This window comes from Hemitrygon akajei, chromosome 11 (genome assembly GCF_048418815.1).
Source record: "Hemitrygon akajei chromosome 11, sHemAka1.3, whole genome shotgun sequence".
Classification (NCBI taxonomy): domain Eukaryota; kingdom Metazoa; phylum Chordata; class Chondrichthyes; order Myliobatiformes; family Dasyatidae; genus Hemitrygon; species Hemitrygon akajei.
In genome coordinates this window covers 43536966-43560911 of record NC_133134.1, presented here as the reverse complement: position 1 = coordinate 43560911, position 23946 = coordinate 43536966, and the positions used below count along the sequence as shown (strand labels likewise).

Below are 23946 nucleotides of genomic sequence, written 5' to 3'. Positions count from 1 at the left end.
CTTGGAAATGGAAGGTTTGCTGCATGATATAAAGACTTTCATTTCCCAGTTACAGCTTCTTTGTGGCTCAGTTGTAGTCAGTCACAACAACCTGTCTGCAGAATAATTATGAACATACTATATATATATGTATGGCGGGTACATTGTGACAAGAAATTAACATACTGTAAAGTGCAGTGGCATTGGGGTCTATTCATTCTTGTATTATGTTTCTTTACTCCTTTTTGGGCAGCACTATTACAGCTCAGCGTTCAACCCTGGCATCCTCTGTAAGGAGTTTGTGTGTCTACCATGTGGAATGTATGGGTTTATCCCAGGTGCTCCAGTTTCCTCCCACAGTCCAAAGACATACCGTGTAGGTTAATTGGTCATTGTAAATTGTCCTGTAAATAGACTAGGGTAAATTGGGTGGCATGGCTTTAAGGACCTGCTAAATAAACTATTTCCAGTCCTCAAGTCTGTTCTCCCTTTCCTGAGTCTAACTATTGGCTACCCCTCAAACCCTGTCTTTGTTTGCTCCAGAAAATGCCTATTATCTACATTGCTCCACGGTTTTTGTGCTCTGAATTTTCATGTGATTATATTCACTTTAGTTGAATGGCAGTTATTAAATTTGCAAATTAGTAAACCAAGGAATTATTATTTTATGGACTGTATTTTGTAATGGATCAATGACTAGGTGACCTGAATCAGCATCCTTATGATCCATACAAGTTCCTTGGTTTATGTATGTTCATCTTTATTGTGCAATGTAGAATTCAATGTATTCTATTGATCTGCAAACCTGCTGAAGCTCCATTTAATTATTTATTGACATACAATGTGGAACAGGCCCTTCGAGCCAGACCGCCCACTAAATCCTCCCCTCCCCCCTGCTTAATCATAGCCTAATCACAGGACAGTTTAGATCGATAGACAGACGAGTTAGTCACTGAGATAGAAGCAGACCAAAGATCAAAATTAGTAACGTGATTGAAGTTTGTTTTAATGCAAAGACATCAACTTTAGTGAAGTTACTATTCACTCTATAGAATGCACTGTCTTTGAGCACAGGTGTGTTATGTTTTGTAATTCCAAAATATAAAACTAATTGAAAGAAAAACATGAGCCAGGGATAACTCGTCTACATTTAGTTTTTACTTTAGTGAGGTGCGCTGTTATGTGGTGATGTAATGACATGTGCATGACATTTTACATGTAACCTGTAATGAATTATGCAAGACAACAAAATGGTTAATCAAATATATTTACAAAATTACTCAAATTTTACTTAAGTATTAAATGCACAACAAGAAGTATGATCTCTAGATATCCCTGACAGAAGTTGGAACATACTTCGGGAATCCTTTATAGTACTGACAAGCTCACCAGATTAATTTCTTCCAAATATATCAGGCAACCCCACAGAAGGCCAATAAAAAGGCAACAGGAACATACTTAATGTTTTGGAATACCATGAAAATGTAAAAGCTCTGTATCAGCTTTGGAAAAGGCAAAAATATCACCAATGGATGACGGAGAGTTGGGAAGAATTCATCGATTAATTGAATATAAAGGTTTGGCAGTTCGAGCTATCATCTGGTATCAACAATTTAAATGGTTAAGGGGAAACCCCAAAAGCAAAACACTACAGATGCTGGAAATGCAACAGGTTGTCTGAAGATGATCCAAGCTTTAGCTTGGTAACTGCTGATCTTCTGCAATTTCAAAACTTCTAACGTTTCCAGTTCATATGAGGAAGGGTAGAGAGAACAGAAGTTCAGTGAAGGAGTGAAGACCAGGAATGTGAATGCCACAAGTAGCAGCACTGCTGGCTGAAAGGGTTTGATGAAAGTTACTTAGAAAATCTTCATATGCAGAAGATGTAAATATGAGACTCAGCAGGCCAGGCAACATTTGTGGGAGAGCACAATTCACATTTCAGATCAAGACCCTTCAGAACTGGAGAAAAAATGAGAAGTTAAAAAGTGGTGAGAAACAAGATGATAGGGGAAACTGGGATGGGGAGGGGTGAAGTAAACAGCTGGGAAGTTGATCAATGAAAGAGATACAGGGTTGGAGAAGGGGGAATCGAAGGACAGAAGGCCATGAAAGAAAGGGGAGGAGCACCAGAGGGAAGCAATTGGGCAGGCAAGGAGATAAAGGAAAAAGGGGATGGGCAGTGGTAAGGAGGAGGGCAGGGCATTTCCAGAAGCTGAAATCAATGCTCATGCCATCAGGTTGGAAGCTACCCAGACAGAATACAAGGAGTTGCTCCTACTACTGGAGTGTGTCCTTATCAGTACAATGGAGGAGGCCATGGATGGACATATTGAAATGGGAAGCTGAAGTAAAATGGGTGGGCCACTTGGAGATCCCACTTTTTCTGGTGGATGGAGCATTGGTGCTTGGCAAAGTAGTCTCCCAATCTGCATTGCCTCTCACTGATGTACCAGCCACACAGCTAGCACCAGACACAGTACATAAACCGAACTCTCACAGGTCAGCTTACCAGGACCCATTTGGAGTACTGAATAGTAGGGAGGGAGGTTTTGTAGCTCTTGTTCTTGCCAGGAGCAGAGGGACGAATGGACCAGTGAGTTGTGGAAATCAGAAAGTGTAGGGGTGGGAGAGGGAAAGATGGTGGAATCCCATTGGAGATGGCAGTTGTGGACATTTATCTGCTGGACGTAGAGGATGGCGGGGTGGTAGGGGAGGACAAGAACCCTATCCCTTGTAGGGTGGTGGGAGGATGGGGAGAGAGTAGATGTGCGTGAAATGGGAGAGACATGGTTGAGAGCAGTTTTGATAGTGGAGGAAGGGAAGACCCTTTCTTTGAAGGACATCTCATTTTGGAATGAAAAGCCTCATCCTGAGAGCAGTTGTGGGGGAAGAGGAATTGAGAGAAGCAGACAGTGTTTTTAAACAACTGAAAGGTGGGAGGAGGTATAGTCCAGGTAGCTGTGAGTCCATGGGTTTACAATAGACATCAATAGATAAGCTGTCTCCAGATAGTCAGATTGAGAAAGGGGAGAGGGGTGTTAGAAATGGACCAGGTAAATTTGAGAACAGGGTGGAAATTGGAGGCTAAGTGGATGAAGTCAATGAGTTCCACATAGATGTTGAAAGTAGCACCAACGCAGTCATCGATGTAGCAAAGGAAAATTGTGGGACAGCCCTGCTGCCAATGAACAGGCAGGATGGTCACCAATCAACTTCCCAGCTTTTTACTTCACCGCCTCCAATCCTTTAACAACTCCTCAGCTTTGTCCTCCAGTCCTACTAAAGGGCCTCAGCCCAAAATGTCAACAGTACTCTTCCATAGATGCTGCCTGACCTGCTGAGTTGCTCCAGATTTGTGTCTGTTGCTTGGATTTTCAGCATCTACAGATTTTCTTGTCTATTGTGAATGAATTACTTCTGAACAGCATGTAGATGCCAACTACATGTTTAAACCAGGTTTCATGTACTATAATGATGAGCTCTAAAATACTCTAGTGTTCCAGCACTACTTCTGAACATCTATATCCCTACATTTTTGCTTGAGAGTTGATACTTAAGATATTGCTGATAAAACGTGGCTTGGCAAGTTTAGACTGCTTGGAAAGGGATCCAACAGGCACTTCAGAGGTTGAAGTCCATTTATTCCATCACCCCAGCTCTACAAGATCTAATAACAGATTTAGGCACTTGGCTTTCAACTGTCAAGAACCAAGGTTTTATTTCATTCTCAAGCTATAGCAAAATCATTGTGATTGTCAAGCATTCCATTGCATTAGTACAAAGCAAAAAAAAACCTTTAAGTGCCTAATATTTGAAATTAAGCACAAAATGATCAGAAACATTATGGTCAAGCAACACTCAATTTAGATCTGAAACACCTTTCCTCAGACTATGAACAGTTCTTTATATATTAAAGTTTTTCAGAACAGAGGGACAAATGGATCATCAAGACAAAGTGTAATCGTTCCTTTCCACATTAGTCAGAAAATCAGCAGCAATGAAAGTGTTAATTCAAGGTTGTTTTCCAATGTGGTCAAAAGATAGAGCTCAATTGAAAGAATAATGGCTAAAACATCAAGCTATTCAACATTTCCACTATTGTTTTATTTCACTTCTAACAGCTAACATATTTCATCTAATCTCAGTACGAGTCTCTAATTTAGTTTTAAGAGCATTATACATTTCAGGAATGGTAAATATATTGTTTCAATATCCACTCAGGTGTGGAACCCAGTGCAGTCTTCTGCTGCTGTAATCCATCCACTTCAAGATTCATGTTGCATGTTCAGAGATACCCTTCTGCACATCACTGTGGGAACAGCTATTTGAGTTACTGTTGCCTTTCCATCTGCTTGAACTAGTCTGGCCAATCTCCAGACCTCATGAACAAGGCATTTTCACCCACAGAACTGCCGCTCAAAGGAGGTTTTCTGTTTTTCGCACCATTCTTTATAAACTTTAGAGACTGTTGTGCGTGAAAAGCCCAGGAGATCAGCAGTTTTTGAGATGCTCAGACCGCTCAGCCTGGCACCAATAATCATTCCACGTTCAAAGTCACTTAGATCACATTTCTTCTCCATGCTGCCGTTTGGTCAGAACTGTACCTCTTGACCATTAGAAGATGTACCTAACAAATTAGCCACTGAGTGTGGTGATGCTCCTGTGCAAACAATGAGCACACGTCAATCCACTAAACTTCAGACCTGTAACAAGAATGAAAAAAATAAGTTAAGTACTTCTCTTCAAATTACAATTTAACAATTAATCAGACCTTGTGTACAATGGAATCCAGAGTTCAGATGACCTGTATAACTTTGCACCTTATTTACCTGCACTGCACTTTGTAATCACAACACTAATCAGCACCGTTATTGCTTTTCCTTTGTACTAATTTAGTGTAATTATGCCATGGACTTACCTGTATAGATCGCATCCAACAGCAAATGTGACAATAAACCAATTTAAACTACTGAACAAGAAGTGTAATACAAGTGCTCAACAGCTCAAGGAAAATCAGAACAAAGGTAACATGACTCTGGGAAGAGAAAATAAAGTTACAGAGGGTGGAAGGACAAAGGACACTTGTTTCTAATAGTGCAAGGCTCAGGTCTTTGAAATTCCAAGAGACCACCCAGTCAAATTAATGGGTGCAGTTGGAAAGAGCACAGAAGCTATGAATAAGGGCAGCAAGAACAAAGCACAAGCTGCAAAATTGTGAATTTTTTTCAAGTGTGGAATTAACAATTGCACTTTAAAGGTGAGCAGATAATCTAACCTGGTGTGGGACAGTGCAATAAGGTCAACACTAGTGGCAGTAATACAGGTGGAGTGAAGAGCCACACCTCTGGTACAGAGAACACAGCTTGCATTAACATACTGGGTAAACCTACAGGGCATGGAGAAAACGAAGCAAGCAGATAAATTAGCAAAGGAGAATTGAAAATCATTAAAAGTGAAATAAAAAAGTGTTGATAAAACAAAGGAATTAAGAGAGAACAGGAAGACATATTTATAATATCCAGAAAGAAGTGGGATGGTTGAGAAATATGGGAGAGGGTTAATATTGAGTTTGAGGTTTGGGTGCATAAAAAAAACACAAGAAAGTCTGTATTTGCTGGAAATCCAAAGCAACACACAAAATACTGGAAGAACTCCGGTCAGGCAGCATCTATGGAAATGAATAGTCAAATGTCGATTATCTGTTCATTTCCATGGATGCTGCCTGACCTGCTGAGTTCCTCCAGTATTTTGTGTTGGGTTAATTAGTATGTTGTTTCCAATAAACATCAATGACAAGTGCAGGTACTGTAATCAACAGTTGAGTATGTACTGATAGTTTGCAATATAATCACGAGGATGCTTGATTTTAAAGTTACTATAGAATAGAACACTAACAGTATTTTGCAGAAAGGATCTCAAGATTATAGTACAGTTTTTAAAGAATACAGGTTTTTTAAAATATAGAATTTGATTCAAATAAACATATAGGATTCAGATATCCTGACCCACACTCCAGTTCAGACTAAGATTGTATGACTTAAAGCCAGTTGTTAACTGTCAAAGCCAGGAACCAAGTGGCTGTATGCAAAAGAACAGTACTGTGGGGCATGAATAGGGCTGGATGTCCAAGAGAAAATTAGGCCCACAACCAGGATAGTGTTCAGAAATTCAGATGGAGTGAAGGATATTTGATCAGCAATAGATCAAAAGGACTTTTTCTGTGCTGCCAATTATGCAAAACATTTTTGTCAATTCTGATAGAAGTTGTTAATCCAATATATTAAGCAATTTCCCTATCAACACATTACTTGGGTTTTAACATTTTGATTTTTCAACATCCGTTCCTTGATGTCCATTTATTGGTATGCGGGTTTTATCAGCCACAAATAAGAACAGTGGGCAATAAGCTTAGCATACCAGTTAATTTTGGCACACTTATCTTACCAACAACAATAGATAATGCTGTTGTTAACTTTCAGAGTATGCCACACTCGAACTGGCAAGCCACCCGACTATAAACAATGACTGCAGCAATAACCCTCATCATCAGGGATGTGCCCTCTTCTCTCTACCATTGGGGAGATGCCCACACTCAACAATTATAAACAGTCCCCCCCCCCCACCACCACCACCACACTATCAGATTTCCAAAGTTCATGGCCACTACTTCGTTTTGTGCTGCACTATTGATAACAATACTCCGTACCTTTAAACAACGCCTTTGCCGTAAAATGAACCCTTCACGACATAGGAGATAGCTAACAAACAGAATAGATTTCTTTAATTAAAGCTCAACAGGTGCAAACACTTACATTGTGGCCTTAAAAACGATTTAGTAAAAAAAAATTCTCCCCCACGATCAAATTTTGAACCGTTGGTGATGATCATTCAGCATTATCTATTTTGTAGTTTAACGTGTTTAATGTTTTTTGCGCAGCACCTGATACTGCAAACAAGCGTTTTCGATAACAGAGTGCATTGCTAAATAACCACTACAATGTGTAGCTTTATACTGTGAATTATCAGACACTCACCTTCCTCACTCTGGGACACAAAAGGCCGCAGTACCGCTGCGCTACCGATTTATACCGCCTCAATGTCGTCTCTTCCCCCGCCCCCGACACTGAATAACCCACAAATACCAGCTTGTTTAAGGCCGATCAATTGCTTCATGCTCGGTCCGGGCCTTCACGTCCCATCTGGGCCGGTTAATCTCGGTTTGTTAATCTCGCGAGATCGCGTAAATTTCCATAGGCAGTTCGGTTTGACTGTGGAATTGAACTGTTAGTTTAAGAATATATAGACCAGCATTTTAGAAACGAACTTGTAATATTTACGGATGGATCAAAAGGCCCTAGTTCTGGCCACACAGGTATTGCAGTCTACGTTCTTCATTGCAGAACTAGTATCAGGAAAAGAACATCAAACCATTTTATCAGTGTATACAACAGAATTAATGTCAATATTGAGTGCATTATCTTGGATAGAAGAAAATAATGTCAAAAAGGCTGTAATCTGTTCAGACAGTTTGTCTGCATCAACCTCTATCAAATCAAGAAAATCGGAAAGTAGACAGGATATTTTACTGGAGATTCTATGCAAGTTATATACACTGACCATAAATGGGGTAGAAGTATGCTTCCTTTGGGTTCCTGCTCATTGTGGTGTGGAGGGTAATGAAAAAGTGGATATCATAGCTAAACAATCACTCAAATTGTCTATAACAGAGGTCCAGATCCCTCTAATCAAAGCGTAGGTCAAAAGCATTATAAAAAGACATATTGAGGGGACATGGCAGAAGCACTAGGATGAGAGTGAAACAGGGAGACAACTGTACGAAATACAAAGGCAAATCAGATACCAAAGAGTATCAGGCGGGCATAGAAAGATAGAAGTGATCATGAGTAGTTTAAGAATTGGTTACACATCACACAAAATAGGGTAACATCCAACTGGGTTGTGTGAATATTGTAATCAACCAGAAGCAGTTGAACATGTATTGATAAAATGTAAGCGGTACCAAAGAGAAAGAGTGAAGATGATAAGATAAACAAAAAAAAAAACTGCTGTGGGTATAGAAGACATTTTAAGTGGGATTTCAAGAGAAATACATACCTATATCATGAAGTATCTGAAAGACACTGGTTTATTATTTAGAATTTAGGGAATGCAATCCTTTTCATTCCTCCTGTTTAGCAAATGGTCCACACTCCAGTCTAGTAGGTGGCGGTAATGCACCTTAAAGCTGGTTTGCCAACCACCATAAAACAACACAAGAAGAAGAAGTTTGGCCGCTGTGGAAAATTATCACGTAAGTAGGTTGTTGGGGGACAATTGACCTTTTGGCCAAGATCAAAAGTGTAGTATCTGTTCGGGAACTCACGGCGATCGGAAGGTGGAGGGGAAGATTTCATGCTGATGCAGGGGTCGATCCTAATGCTGAGTGGTTCCCAGTCTAACACCCCCGTCCAGCGAAGACAGCGGTGAAGAGGATGGCAGCAGAGATCAGCACATCGGTTCGAGGTCTGGGATTCGGAAACACTGCCAGGCTGACAGTGTGGGACCACAACAAGGGCATCGGCTTCACCAGAGAGAAGGTCTTAATAGGGTGCTGCAGATTTTCGGCCGAGGACATAGACTGAGTGCAGGACTTCACCGGCTTCTTGGATGTCACCTTCCGGCATGCCGCAGGGTGGCAGGAGTTATACCGGCATTTTCGGGAGAAGGGGAGCAAAGCGCCGTTGTTGCTGCTGAGAGCACAGTCCCTCTTTGCCGCCATTACCCAGCGGGAACGGTTCAGACGTTTAATCCATACGTGCCAGTGGTGGACGTCCTTACATTCCTCGCTCGGTATGTGGAGAGCGTAGGAAGTAGTCTGGACGTGATGGACAGCCTGAGGATCTGGACCAGCAAGTGGCAGGTCAAGGTGAAGCTGAGGGTGAACTCTCACAGCTGCGTCATCCACCCCCCTTGGTCTTCATGGGGGGAACTGAGGCTTCATGGTGTATGCCAGGCAACCCAGGGTGTGCTGCAACGGGGCACATCGCAGCCCAGTGCAGGGTTGTGATGTGCAAGAACTGTAAAACAGAGGGTCACCTTACTAAGGACTGTACACAGGCCAAGTCCTTCAATCTCTCCAGACAGGCTGGCCACCTGTACAGGGCCTGTCCGGGACGTGCTGGCACCTACGCACAGGCGACCAGGGGAGGTGCTGGCACTGAAAGGGCCCCGGCAGGTTTGGATGTACCCGCCACCCCTGCAGAGGTGGCACCTGACACAATGGAAGACACCACCAGGGAAGAAGGCGCAGCCACCCCGAGAGCCCCCACCCCCTCGCAGACCCTCCAGAACCCACCACAGGACAAGGAGGAGGGGTAAGAAGGCTGGAGCATCGTGGGCAAATGCAAAAAGCACCCAAAGGCTCTGGCCAAACGACAGGGGGGGGCAACAGGAGAACCCAAAGAAAAGGGCAGGGGACCACAGAGCCTCCGGTAACAGAGAAAGTCTGCTGGCCATCCCCCCCAAGTACAAGTACAGGAGGCGAAGAGCAGCAGAGACCCCCAGCTCCAGGAATCCAGGAGCAGAGCCACGTCTGGTGCCCCGCAACCAGAAGGGGAAGCAGCCCCAGGAGACAACAAGCTCCCAGGCTCAGAACCAGAACTGCCACATCTGGGGGAGGATTACCCACAGTACCTGAGCCCACAGAAGGTTAAAGACTTCACAAGGGTGGTGGGCATGAAGACTCAGGACTGCAAAGGTAAGGATGGCGAGCAGCCGAAATAAAGAACTTTAAATGATGGTGGACCTTGAACTGGCATGCTTGACTGTGCGCAGTTTGAAGAGTACTGGGCGATGCGTCAGCACGCTCCAGTACCGGGACACTGTAAAGGCCAACATGACCTTCCTTCAGGAGTGCGGACTGCCACACCTCCGCAACTACCAGAGGTGGTCACGTTGGTGGACCCGGGGTTTGTCGTTGTGGTCGGGGGGCAACGATTGTCGCGCTTCTGACCTGGGGGTTCTGCTGCGGGGAGGCAACTTCTCAGTCACCCAATTCAAAGAGGTGGTTGCGGGGCGCCTCCTGGTAGCAGACGTCAAATATTGGGGCACTCCGCTCTGGCTGATCAACGTGTACGCCTCCCCCGTGCGGAGCAAGCGGCTGGCCGTCCTCGAGCAACTCCCACCACTGCTGGTGACGTTCCATCCGGAAACTTCAACTGCACCATTGATGCGGCTGGACGATCTGACGGCAGGCTGGACAGTACCTCCAGACTCCTGATGGAAATGGTTAAGACAGGAAAGCTACACATCGCCTTTGGCACCCACACAGGTGGAGTGCAGCCGCAAGCCACCTGGACATGACCGGACGGCTGGGCCCGCTCCCAGATCGACTTCCTCACGGTCAGATCCACCGACGTCATGCCGGTGTTCTTCACTGACCACTGCTTTCTGTGAGCCACCTGTCACTTATGGAAGGACCGGAAGGCAGGCAGGGGGACGTGGAAGCTGAACGTCAAGCTGCTGACCCCAGAGAACATCGAGGAACTAGAGAAGGAATACACAGGTTGGAGAACCTTGAAATCCTTCTTTGATTCCCTGGTTCTCTGGTGGGAAGCCACCAAAGAGAACATCAAGAGGTTCTTCATCCGCAAGGGCATCCAGAGAGCAAGGCAGGGGCAGAGGGAACTGCGTAAACTCCAAACAGAGTTGCAGCAACTCCTCCTTCTGCAGTCGGGGGTGGATGTCAGGGAGGAACTGCGGGAGGTGAAGGGCTGGCAAGCCTAGCACTTCACTGCCGAATCCTCCAAGATCATCTTCCGATCAAGGGTCCAAACATTGCTCATGCTTCTTCTTCCAGAAGGTGCACGGGGGAGCTCTGAGATCCACAACCTTAAGGAAGAGGACGGCTCAGTCGCGTCCTCGCAGACAGACATACTGAGGATCTGCAGGTCCTTCTATGCCGGTCTGTACGGAGAAAAGGCCACAGGCTCCACAGCCTCCCGCAGCTTCCTGTCGTCTATCACGCAGGTCTTAGACGACGGCAAGCGGGAGAGTCTGGAGCAGCCACTGACCCTGGACGAGCTGACTGGCTCCGTCCGTTCCTTTGAGTCGGGTAGGACTCCCGGAAGCGACGGCTTACCGGTCGAGTTGTATTCGGCTCTGTGGAACCGGATGGGCCCCGACCTGCTGGAAGTGTACAACGCTACGCTCCTGGCAGGCAGCATGTCAGAATCCATGCGGAAGGGCACCATCACCCTCATCTACAAGCAGAAGGGGGAAAGGGAGGACTTCAGGAATTGGAGACCCATATCACTCCTGAATGTGGACTACAATATCCTGTCCAAGGCTATCGCCAACCGGGTTAAGTCTTCTCTGGGACAAGTGATCCACCTGGACCAAACCTGTGCTGTACTGGGCAGGAAGATCTTGGACAGCCTTGCGCTGCTGAGGGACGCCATCGCCTACGTGCAGGACAGGGGGGTGTACGCCTGCCTGGTCAGCTTGGACCAGGAGAATGCCTTCGACAGGATATTGCACACGTACATGGCGGATGTACTCTCCAAAATGGGATTTGGGGAGGGAATCAGGAATTGGATCAAACTGTTCTACACAGACATCTGCAGCATAGTCCAGGTCAACGGGTGGGAAACAGAGAGCTTCCCCATCAGGTCTGCAGTCAGGCAGGGCTGCCCTCTCTCCAGTCTTGTTTGTGTGCTGCATAGAACCCTTTGCCAAAGCCATCAGCAGGGATGAGGGTATAAGAGGGGTGACGCTGCCCGGCAATGGAGGGACCCAAGTGAAAACCTCCCTGTACATGGACGACATCACCATCTTCTGCTCTGATCCGAAGTCAGTTCGCAGGCTGATCGGCATCTGCGAACAGTTCGAACAGGTGTCGAGGGCCAGGGTCAACCGCACGAAGAGTGAAGCCATGCTCTTCGGCAACTGGCCCGACCGATCCAGTGTCCCCTTCACCATCAGGTCTGATCACGTGAAGATGTTGGGGATCTGGTTTGGGGAAGGGCGGGGGGAGCATAGCGTGCAATAAGAATTGGTTGGAGCAGGTGGCAAAGTAAAGCAGAAATTGGGATGGTGGGGAGGGTGCTCCCTATCGATAACGGGCAAGAACCTGGTCATCAGGTGTGAGGTGCTCTCAGGACTGCTGTACTTGGCACAGGTGTGGCCAGTCTCCCACTCCTCCAGCTCGGAAATCACCCGAGCCATCTTCAGATTCGTCTGGGGATCCAAGATGGAGAGGGTCAGACGGGCCACTGTGCACAAGTCCCTGGATGTTGGGGGCAAAAACATTCCTAATGTCGCCCTCGTCCTGATTGCCAGCTTCGTGTGAGGCTGCATCAGGTTGTGTGTGGAACCCAAATATGTGGGCACCGAGTACCACTATGTGCCCAGATTCTACATGTCACCCAGGCTACGAAGGATGGGTCTGGCTCCATTCCCACGCAACACCCCAGTCAGCTGGTCCTTGCTGCACTACCTGTCATTCATGGAGAAGTTCTTCAAGAACAACGCCTTTGACCACAGGACCATCAGGCAGTGGTTGGCACGTAATGTCCTGCAGGCACTGCAGGAGAAGGATGTGATGGACACGGTGGGGTGGTTCTCTGAGCAGACCGTCCAGTTCATCTGGCAAAATGCCTCATCACCAGACCTCACCAACAGGCACCGTGTCATAAGGGGGGGGGGCGTTGGGAGCGGACCCAAATGCAAGACACAGACACTGAACTACCAGGACAGGACTAGGTGTGAGAAGGAAGCAAGGAAAGTGGGGAAGAAAGGAGACTGGACATGACACAGGCCCTGGACAAGACAAGGATTTCGGGCCTGGGCTAGGAGTTGACTAGGATAGCAGAACCAGGACATGGAACTGGGAACTAGGAGCCTGGGCCTAGGAGTCTGTCCAAGCCAGAGACTGGACAAGGACCCAGAACCTGGATCTTGACTCGGGCTCGGACTCCAGAACTAGGCAAGGACAAGACGAGAACACAAAGCCGTGGCTAGGACAGGACAAGGTTCTTGGACGTGGCTAGGACTGGATGAGACCCCAAAGCCTTGATTTGGTCAAGGGAGAGACAGGAACATGGAACACGGAGCCAGGACTCCTCCTTGGAAACAGGACATAGGGCTGGGACTCATGCACAGAACACAAAGCCGGGACCCCTCCTTGGGTACAGGATGTAGGGCTGGGTCTCATTATGCAGAATATGACAAGACAGTTCCCAACACAAGGTAGCAGCAGACAGCCAGACCTACCTAGCAAAGGCATGGACACAGAGGCAGTTCAAAACAACGAAAGACAGTTCCTTATCTTGCTCTGGTGGTAGAACTTGACAACAGTGAAGGCAAGTCTCCAGGCGAAGCGAGGCGAGGCTCCAGCAGGAGGAGGAAGGTGAAGAGAAGGGATACGGACAGGAACAATCCAGTAGCCAGAGGCTGAATCCTGAAGCTATTTATGAAGCCAGCCCAAACGAGAATCAGCTGCCTCAACAGAAACTGGGGAAAACCAGAAAACCTGGAATAAGGAACTTGGACTGGACCATGAACTGGAATGTGGATTTCACGGACCGGACCATGACACACCAAGACCTTGCCTGGCTGGCAGTGAGAGGGGCCCTCCCTGTCAGATCCCTCCTGTATGCCCCGGACATTGTCTCCACATCCTGCTGCCCACAGGAGGACTGCAGTGAGGAGGAGTCAGTGACCCACCTCTGCACACTGTGGATTCATGGAGAAGGTGTGGGGAAGGATGGAAGGGACAGTGTCGAGATTCATCCCCAGCAGCTGCGTAACAGAGGACTCTCTGATCTACGGGCTGTTCCCGGGGACGCACACGGAGACCAACATCCGGTGCTGCTGGCAGATCATCAACTCGGTCAAAGACGCTCTTTGGTTGGCCCAAAACTTGATGGTCTACCAGCACATGGAGATGACCGTGGGAGAATGCTGCTGACTGGCACATTCTCGGCTGCAGGAGTACATACTGAGGAACGCACTGGAAATTGGTGCAGCCACCGCAAGGGCCTGGTGGGGAAGGACCACAGTTTAGGGTTCTTCTCTTGCGGGAGTGGGAGGTGTTGGGTGGCAGGGAGTATACCCCTCAACAATGATGTGTAAAGATGAACCAACAGAGTGCCACCTGAGTGGCTGAAAGTGTGGAAATGTATAGAATGTAATGGTAAATGTCTGTAAAGGATTCAGAGTCATCAAATGGTTTATTGTAAATAATTTTAGTTCTGAATAAAGTACCGGTATATCTTGTTAAAAAAATAATTGATGAAACAACCAGCTTGGTTGTGTATTTATATTGTAACGAGTGGGAATTTTCAGTGAGCAAATTGACTGCTGTTGTCAATGATAGAATAGTGACACAGGCAAATAGTTTTTAAAGTGATTTCATTAAAATCTTTGAGGTCCATTAGTAGTAGGCCAGTACTTCATCCATTGGTGACTGAAAATTCTAACCTTTTTTTTACTGTACACATCAACCATAGAGACACTCCTTTAGAGACTTGGAGCTTTGAATCTATTTCTTTAGTGAGAAACATAAAAATGAAGGAATAGTAACTAGAATTTTGTAATAATGGAAGATGATTTGATAGTGACATACCAGGATGTGATTTATAATAAGATCAGGGAATGCTGTACTAAAACAACTTTATTTATGTAATGATGGATATTAATTGGTTTATTATTGTGGGCAATTATTGATGTAGATCTGCCTAGAATGTAGATTTTACTCTGCTTTTGAAATCTGAATGTGTTTCTACTACATCCTGTGATTTAATTTTTGCTTTACAGCAAATGGCGGAAGACGCCGGTGGTAGAGGAGGATTTCGTGGTGGGTTTGGTACTGGCGGCCGTGGGCGTGGTCGAGGCCGTGGTAGGGGTCGTGGTTGAGGCTGGCATGCATGTGGTGGTAAAGCTAAAAAGAAGTAAGATTCACAATTGAGTAAATGAAATAATTCTTGACTTTTTTTGTGTATATACGCAAACTCTTGTTGTGGCGTTAGTGTTGTAATATGTTCCTTAAATCTCCACAGTGGGTGCCAGTAACAAAGCTTGGGTGCTTGGTGAAAGATATGAAGATCAAGACTCTGGAAGAAATTTACCTTTTCTCCCTTCCTATTAAGGTAAAGTACTGACGATTTAATATTCTTACTATGATATGTTTTTATAATTCCTCATGTGAAACATTGTCCTGAGTTTAAAGCTTTTTTTTGTATAGGAGTCTGAAATCATTGACTTCTTCCTGGGTTCAGCCTTGAAGGATGAAGTTCTCAAGATCATGCCTGTGCAGAAGCAAACCCGTGCTGGCCAGCGCACAAGGTTCAAGGTAAGGGTTTTTGTTTCTAGATCACTACTATTGTACAAAGTGAATTATGTTACTTGTTTGAAAAGTAAATTTTAAATTTCCTTTTTGAAATTTTCAGGCTTTTGTTGCTATTGGAGACTATAATGGCCATGTTGGATTGGGAGTCAAATGTTCAAAAGAAGTAGCTACTGCCATTCGAGGGGCTATCATTCTGGCAAAACTGTCAATCATTCCTGTACGACGTGGTTACTGGGGTAACAAAATTGAAAAACCGCATACTGTACCTTGCAAGGCAAGTTCATGTACTGATAAGCATTCTTCATTTAACGTAGTAAGGTTTCAGTTATATTTGTGGTTCTGTGAAGACAGTGATTTAGCAAATATCTGGCACAACATAAATAATTAATTCAGACAATTGGTATTTTGGCTGCGTTAAATGTATGTATAGGGGTAAATTAAGGGGTACGTATGGATCCAAGTGGCTGTTCTACCATTAAGAGAGTTGCATATACTTTCTTCTTTAGGACAGAGCAAAGGAATGATAATCTGTTATGGAAAGATAATTATCAACCTGACATGTCTCATAGTGTAATGTTAAGCAGCATTACCTGCATATTATTTTTATGCAGCCCTCTGTCCAGAGCCATTGTATTTTTTGTACGCTATATTACAGGCATATTGCTCATCATTTTCATTGTAGTCTGAACAAAACTTTGCATAACTTGGTTTAATGCCAGTTCTTTATGTAGAAAGGCCACCATTCTAGCTTTTTTTGATTCAGTCCCTGCCAATATTTTAATGTGTATGCATTTTAAGAGTGCATTTTAAAATGTTACTTGTTAAATATATTCTCTACAGATGACAGGCCAATGTGGTTCAGTTTTGGTTCGCCTGATCTGTGGTAAACTACGTATACCTGTCTGGACATGCCCCTCTGCTGACTGCTCCTGTGGCTCCCCCACAGACCCCTGTATAAAGGCGATTGGAGGCACTGCTCCTCCCTCAGTCTCCAGGATGTTGTGTCGTGGTCTCTTGCTTGTAATAAAAGCCTATCGTTCGCCTCCCGTCTCCGAGAGTGATTGATGGTGCATCAATTTTATTAGCAGCAATTGTAAAACATGGAGAGCATTTTACGACCAGACAAATTGGACATTGACCCTCAATCTCCAGAAGCAGCCATTGCCTTTGAACTCTGGCTTGCATGCTTCCAATCGTACCTGTAAGAGATTCCCGTGACTGAGCCTGCTATCATGCACAGAATTCTCCTCTCCAGAGTCAGTCCGTGGGTATACTCCCTGATCAGGGACCTGCCGACCTACCAAGGGGCACTGGACGCCCTCAAAAGACAGTACCTGTGGCCGGTGAACACCGTCTACGCAAGACATCGCTTGGCGACACGGCGGCAGCGGGCTGGAGAGTCGAGCGCTGAGTTTGTCCGAGCCCTACAGACACTCATGCAGGCCTGCAACTGCAGGGGACTGACGGTGGAACAGCATGTGGAGCTCCTGGTACGAGACGCCTTCGTTACGGGGATCAGGTCAGTGTACGTGCGCCAGCGGCTGCTGGAAAACACCGATCTTACCTTACGCTCGGCGATCGAGCTGGCCGACATGCTGGAGGCTGCTCTGCACAACGCTAACGCTGTCCAGCCGCGCGATCTCCTGCCGGTCCCATTGACGCTGCAGACCCCGCAACCCACCGGCGAATCGACCTCGGCTACTGCCACTCGCGAGTCCACGAACTCCCCGCCACCCGCCGGCGAATTGACCACGGCTGCTGCCAGTCGCAAGTCTGCACAGTGTTACTTCTGCGGACTCGAAAAGCACCCCCGAAAACGCTGCCCGGCCCGAGAAGCTACCTGCTCCAGCTGCGGAAAGAAGGGCCACTTCGCCAAGGCCTGTAAGTCTAAACCACGAGCGGGGTAGAGCAGCGCCGCGTGCGAGGCATGGGGGTCTTGGTCTTGGTCTTGGCATCTTGGTCGCCGCCATCTTGCCTGCCCGCCTGGTGCGAGGCATGGGGGTGGCCATCTTTGTCAGCGCCACCTCGCCCAGCCTCCGACCCACGGGTGCTTACCGGGCAACAAGACGGCGATTCAACTGTGGCCTCCGTGACCCTCGACCAAAGCACTCCACACCAGCTTGCAAGGTCAATGATGGACATCCTGGTGGAGGGGCACAGGACTAGCTGCCTGTTTGACACGGGCAGCACTGAGAGTTTTATTCACCTGGACACGGTGCAACGCTGCGGACTCGTGACACAGCCGGTAAGCCAGAGGGTCACCATGCCTTCTGGATTGCATTCCACAGACATCCGGGGGGGTTGTATAGTGACATTGGTGGTGCAGGGCACAGAATATCGGGACTTTGCGCTACTGGTCATGCCTCAACTGTGTGCCCCTGTGCTGTTGGGGCTCGACTTCCAGAGCCACCTGAAAAGTGTGACAATGGAGTATGTGGACCCCTCCCACCAATCACTGTCAGAAATCCTCAGTTTTGTGGGGCTTGTCATATACCCTGCTACTGACCACACACACACGCACCGACCCACACATCCCACCCAGCACCATGCCAACAGCCATGCTACTGACACCACTTGCGGCCTCTCCACCCTCAAGATCCCTCCCCCACCGCTGTTCGCCAACCTGACCCCCGACTGGTAACTAAAAGCAGGAGGTACAGCGCGGGGGACAGGGCCTTCATTAAGTCGGAGGTGCAGCGGCTGCTCAGGGAGGGGATCATCGAGCCAAGCACAAGCCCTTGGCAGTCCCAGGTGGTTGTTGTTCGGACTGGGCAGAAAAATAGGATGGTTGTGGACTATAGTCAGACCATCAATAGGTTCACGCAGCTTGACACGTACCCCCTACCCCGCATCACGGATATGGTCAATCAGATAGCTCAGTACAAGGTGTACTCGACCATAGACCTGAAATCCGCTTACCATCAGCTCCCCATCCGCCCGGAGGACCGCCCCTACACCGCCTTCGAGGCAGGTGGCAGGCTCTATCACTTCCTGCGCGTCCCCTTTGGTGTCACAAATGGTGTCTCTGTCTTCCAGAGGGAAATGGACCGGATGGTGGACCAGTGCCAACTGAAGGTCCCGTTCCCATATCTGGATAACATCACCATCTGCGGTCACGACTGGCAGGATCACAACACCAACCTCCAACGATTTTTCCAAGGGGCCAAAGCTTTTAACCTCACCTATAACAGGGATAAGTGTGTGTTTGGAACCACCCGACTCGCTGTCCTTGGGTATGTCGTGGAGAACGGGGTCATTGGCCCTGACCCCGACCGTATGCACCCCCTGTTGGAACTCCCTCTTCCCACCACCCTCAGAGCCCTCAAACAGTGCCTGGGCTTCCTTTCCTATTACGCCCAATGGATCCCTCATTACGCAGACAAGGCCCGCCCCCTGGTCAAGTCTACCACATTTCCCCTCTCAGCCGAGGTCCGTGCAGCCTTCAGCCACATTAAAGGGGACATTGCCAAAGCAACGATGCATGCGGTGGACGAGACCATTCCCTTCCAAGTAGAGAATGACGCCTCCGATTTCGCGCTGGCTGCTACCCTCAATCAGGCAGGAAGGCCGGTAGCATTCTTCTCTCATACCCTTCAAGGCCCTGAAATTCGGCACTCCGCGGTGGAGAAAGGAGCCCAGGCCATAGTGGAAGCTATTAGGCACTGGAGGCACTATCTCCCCGGCAAAAGGTTCACCTTGCTGACTGACCAGCGCTCAGTTGCATTCATGTTTAGCAACCAACAGCGGGGCAAAATCAAAAATGATAAAATTTTGCGGTGGAGAATGGAACTCTCCACCTACAACTATGATATCCTGTACCGGCCTGGAAGGCTCAATGAGCCCCCTGATGCCCTATCCCGGGAAGCATGTGCCAGCACACAGCTCGACCAGCTATACGCCCTCCATGCACATCTTTGCCGCCCAGGGGTCTCCTGACTTTACCATTTCATGAAAGCCCGGAACCTGCCTTACTCCCTTGAGGACATCATGACGATGACCAGGGACTGCCAAGTCTGCACTGAGTGCAAACCGCACTTCTACCGTCCTGAAAAGGCACAACTTATCATGGCCGCCCGCCCCTTTGAGTGACTGAGTGTCGACTTTAAGGGCCCCCTTCCCTCCACCAACTGCAATGTCTACTTTCTCAACATAATTGACGAGTACTCGCGGTTCCCCTTTGCCATCCCCTGCCCTGATACCACTGCCACATCCGTCATAAAAGCCCTGCGCCAGCTCTTCACTCTGTTTGGATATCCCTGCTATATCCACAGTGATAGAGGGTCCTCCTTTATGAGTGACGAGCTGCGCCAATACCTGCTGGCTAGGGGCATTGCTACTAGTAGGACCATGAGCTATAATCCCTGGGGAAATGGACAGGTGGAGAGGGAGAATGCCACTATGTGGAAGGCCACACTCTTAGCCCTTAGGTCAAAGGGATTGCTGGTCTCTCGCTGGCAGAAGGTCCTCCCAGAGGCGCTCCACTCCATCTGCTCCCTGTTATGCACGTCCACCAATACCACCCCTCATGAGCGACTCTTTTCTTTTCCCAGGAAATCTGCCACTGGGACGACCCTACCGGCTTGGCTGACATCCCCAGGGCCAGTGCTGCTCTGGAAACATGCGAGGAGCAATAAATACTCCCCGATGGTCGAGATGGTTCACCTACTTCATGCAAACCCCCAGTATGCCTACGTGGTCTTACCTGATGGACGGGAGGACACGGTCTCCATCCGCGACCTGGCGCCCGCAGGAGCACCAGACTCCTACCAAGAACACTCCATGGTGACTATGAACCCCGTACCCACCGAGGTGTATACCCACCAGACACCACGCACACCAAGCCCTACACAGAATCCTCACGACACTCCCATACCGGGTGCCTCGCACACACATGAGGGATTACTGACGCCTAGTGGGCTGGCACCTCAAGTCAGGCCAGAGCCAGCACAACCACCATCACCGGTGCAATCACAGCTGGTGCTATGTAGATCGCAGCGACAGATTCGACCACCTGATAGACTTAACCTGTAAATATACTTGTTATTAACTTCGCCCCATGGGGACTCTCTTTTAAAACAAAGGAGGGGTGAATGTGGTAAAGTACGTATACCTGTCTGGACACGCCCCTCTGCTGACTGCTCCTGTGGCTCCTCCCACAGACCCCTGTATAAAGGCGATTGGAGGCACTGCTCCTCCCTCAGTCTCCAGGATGTTGTGTCGTGGTCTCTTGCTGCTAATAAAAGCCTGTCATTCGCCTCCCGTCTCCAAGAGTTATTGATGGTGCATCATGATCCCTGCCCCATGTGGTGCTGGTATACAGACAGTCCCTGGGTTACGAACGAGATCTGTTTCTAAGTCTGTCTTTAAGTTGAATTTGTAGGTAAGTTGGAACAGGTACATACAGTTCTTAGTTAGCATCAGTTAGTCAAATGTTTGTCTTAGTATATAGTATATATTTTACCTTTATATGCAGAGCTTTTCTTTTTCAATATTTTATTGATTTCTTACATAAAAGAATACAGAGTACAGTAGGATATATAATATATATTGATTACAATATATTGGAATTACAATTATAGTCTCATTACCCCATAACAAAAAATTAAACTTAAACATAATATTGAAAAGAGATAATTTAATTATACAAAAAATCTAAACCCACTACTAGAAAAAAACAGCTGTTTGGTTAAAAAAAAGAAAAGGAAAAAATCCTTATCGTATAGTAAAACATATTATTAGCCAACATCTGTGCTTAATAGCAAATCAAAGATTTTGAATTAATTCAAAAAAAAGTCCCCACAATGTTAAAAATTCTTGTCTAGGTTCAGAAATTGAACAGCGAATCTTCTCTTAATTTAAACATGACATAACATCATGTAACCAATGAGTAGGCAGAGTGGCATCCTTCCACTTAAGCAACAATGCCCTCCTGGCTATAAGAGAAATAAAAGCCAAACTGTGCAAATCATGTGTCTCCAAAATAATATTATTTTCTCCAACAATACCAAATAAGGCTGTCAAAGTATTAGGTTTAAAATTTACCTTTAAAAAGCACCGAGAAAGTTTGAAGTACTTCCTTCCAATATTTTTCAAGACTCTGAAAAGTCCAAAACATATGAATTAGTTAAGCTTCTCCATTGTTACATCTATCACAATAGGGAGATATATCAGAATAAAAACAAGATAGCTTATCTTTAGTTACGTGGGCCCTGTGAACCACTTTAAATTGTAAAAGGGAATGACAGGCACATAACAATGAGGTATTAACCAATTAAAAAATGTCATTCCAAGTATCCTCAGAAATTGGAATCTGTTGCTGTGTACATACATCTACTGATGCCTCTGGACACATCTTCAGTGATGTTCCTGGAATCATCGGGTGTTTCGGGTCTTTCAACATCACACACCCTCCTCCAGGTGACCCAGCCTGGGCTGATTAGACCCCAACTTGTGTACAGATGGCTAGCTACACATGACTCCATGGCTCCCCTCTCTTGAGCCACAGCCATCTTGAGGCCCTCTCTGCCACATCGGTGGTATTGCGGATGGCCTCCTCTTCCTCTGTCCCTCGATGCCCAAATTGCTGTAGGCTCTGGCTAAGGTACAGGCTGTGAATCCCCTACATCCAGCCTCCTCTGGGAGACACCTCGCTCTCCACCCAGCCTGCTGGCAGTTGCTGACCAGTCCTGCATACTTGGAGAGCTTCCTTTTAAGGGCCTCTTCCAAGCAATTTTCCCATGGGACTGTCAGCTCCAGCAGCACCACATGCTTGGTAGACTCAGACACAAGGACAATGTCTGGTTTGCAGGGTGGTGGCTGCGATATGGTTGGGGAACTTCAGCTGCCATTCGAAGTCCACCAACAGCTGCTAGTCTCTTGCAGAGGCCAGGATGCCTGCAGATGTTCTTTTGTAAATCTTGTTCCCAGAGATTTTTAATTTTGTCTAAAGGAATATTTCTCATTCCCAACAACATACCATAAATATTAGATATAGATCCATTATGGAAGGGTTTCAAATTAAGAATTGTATCAAGTAAATTCTTATCTAGACTTTCAGGGAATGTATGTACTTGAGAACACAAAAAGTCTCTAATTTGTAAATATCGAAAAAAGTGGGTTTTGGGTAGGCTATATTTAACTGACAGTTGTTCAAATGAAGAGAGACTATCTTCAACAAACAAATCCTGAAAACATTTAATACTCAATCTATTCTGCTCTTTAAAAACTATATCATAGAAGGTTTTAAAAAAACAGTTAGAAAAAACAGGATGAACGTGAAAAACTCAGTAAACCAAAATATTTTCTAAATTGTTCCCAAATCCTCAAAGTGAGTTTAACTACAAAATTATCAGTTAAATTACTTAAAGATACAGGAATTGAGGATCCGAGAAGAGAAATGATAGAAAATTGATGAACAGAATTAGCTTCTAAAGAAACCCAGACCCGACAGTCCTCTTGATTAATAAAATATAACCAAAACGTAAGATTCTGTATATTGACTGCCCAGTAATAAAACCTAAAATTGGGTAAGGCTAAACCTCTATCCTTTTTAGCTTTTTGAAATTTATTTAATTGAGAAATTTTATTTTTCCATATATAAGAAGATATAATAGAATCCAGAGAATCAAAAAAGGAATTAGGAATAAAAATTGGTACGGCCTGAAATAAATACAAACATTTAGGCAAAATATTCATTTTAATAGAATTAATTTAGCCAATGAACGATAAAGAGAGTGTCATGGTCCGGATCGGTTCCCCTTTAAATTTAGTTAGGTTGTGATCCGGACCATTGATTCCTTGTTCCCTTCTAATTCAGTTTCACGCGTCCCTTGAGCTCGGCAGTCAAGGTAATCTACCCTCGACCCGAACCGGCAGCTTATAAGCTCTTGGCTTTAGCCATTCGGGGTGAGAGTGTTGAGAAGCCTTCGCAAGTCGCCGCCGCTACGACAAGCCAGAGTCATCCAGCCCGCATCGGAGTACCAGCAATTCGCCTTCCTGCGCCAGAGTGTAGTCCAGGCTCCTCAGCGAAGGCAAAGGGAAGCAGAGCCTATTGAACAGAGGCTGCCCCCAAGTAATGAATGGCTTCCGATGCCGTTGCTTGCGCGAAGAGGTTGTGCCCCAGATTCTGCTGCAAGGAGTGACTCGAGATCACCAGGAAACATAAGCTATTCACCAGCGTTCTTCACTAAACTGGAAAATACTTCCCCAATGGTGAAGTCAAAGAAACAGAATTCCTCTGGCGGCGGGGAGTCTGACATTGCAAATGCTCAACCTGGGACTGAGATATTTAACCTTCCTGCGGTTACCACATCAGGTGTGGTTTCATACAAAACAGGCGGAGTCCTGACTCGACGTTCATGCCCCTTGGCCATGTCTACCCCTAGAAGAGTCCCGGCTCGGTGCCTGAGTTGAAGGTGGAGTTCTGGCTCGATGTCATGCCCAGTGTCTGTGTCTACCCCCCGAAGAAGAGTCCTGGCACGATGCCTGATCTGAAGGATGAGTCCTGGTTCAAGATTCCTTGTCCCGTGTTTTGGTGTCCACGTTTCTGGCTGCGGTGAATCAAGGTCCTAGTTTCCTAGTCCAGGGTCCGCAGCTGTCCATGTTCCCCCTTTCCA

The 23946-nt window shown here is 46.5% G+C and overlaps 1 protein-coding gene, 2 long non-coding RNA genes and 1 other non-coding gene across 8 annotated transcripts in view; 2 read left to right on the top strand and 2 right to left on the bottom strand.

Annotated features, from left to right (window-relative positions):
- LOC140735548 (uncharacterized) overlaps positions 1–23946 on the top strand; it is a 72864-nt gene that overhangs the window by 35262 nt on the left and 13656 nt on the right. The window lies entirely within an intron of this gene.
- On the bottom strand, positions 4065–7151 carry LOC140735544 (uncharacterized). Its single transcript, XR_012100772.1, has 2 exons — positions 7017–7151; positions 4065–4685 (listed from the first exon to the last, which is right to left on the bottom strand). It is a non-coding gene; the product is annotated as an uncharacterized lncRNA (long non-coding RNA).
- On the bottom strand, positions 6337–6466 carry LOC140736419 (small nucleolar RNA ACA64). Its single transcript, XR_012100952.1, has one exon. It is a non-coding gene; the product is annotated as a small nucleolar RNA ACA64 (small nucleolar RNA).
- On the top strand, positions 12422–16411 carry LOC140736318 (uncharacterized). The gene is made up of 6 exons (XM_073062324.1): positions 12422–12630; positions 14800–14917; positions 15042–15131; positions 15227–15334; positions 15432–15605; positions 16172–16411. Exons 1-6 carry the CDS (start codon positions 12422–12424, stop codon positions 16394–16396), a joined length of 924 nt encoding a protein of 307 aa, XP_072918425.1. The 3' UTR covers positions 16397–16411.

Bases quoted from the DNA above. Each gene is read 5' to 3' on its own strand.
- LOC140736318 (XM_073062324.1), top strand. From the start codon at position 12,422: ATGGGTCTGGCTCCATTCCCACGCAACACCCCAGTCAGCTGGTCCTTG. The intron at 12,631-14,799 runs GCAAAATGCCTC...TTTGCTTTACAG, and splicing joins CAGACCGTCCAGTTCATCTG to CAAATGGCGGAAGACGCCGG. The intron at 15,335-15,431 runs GTAAGGGTTTTT...TGAAATTTTCAG, and splicing joins GCCAGCGCACAAGGTTCAAG to GCTTTTGTTGCTATTGGAGA.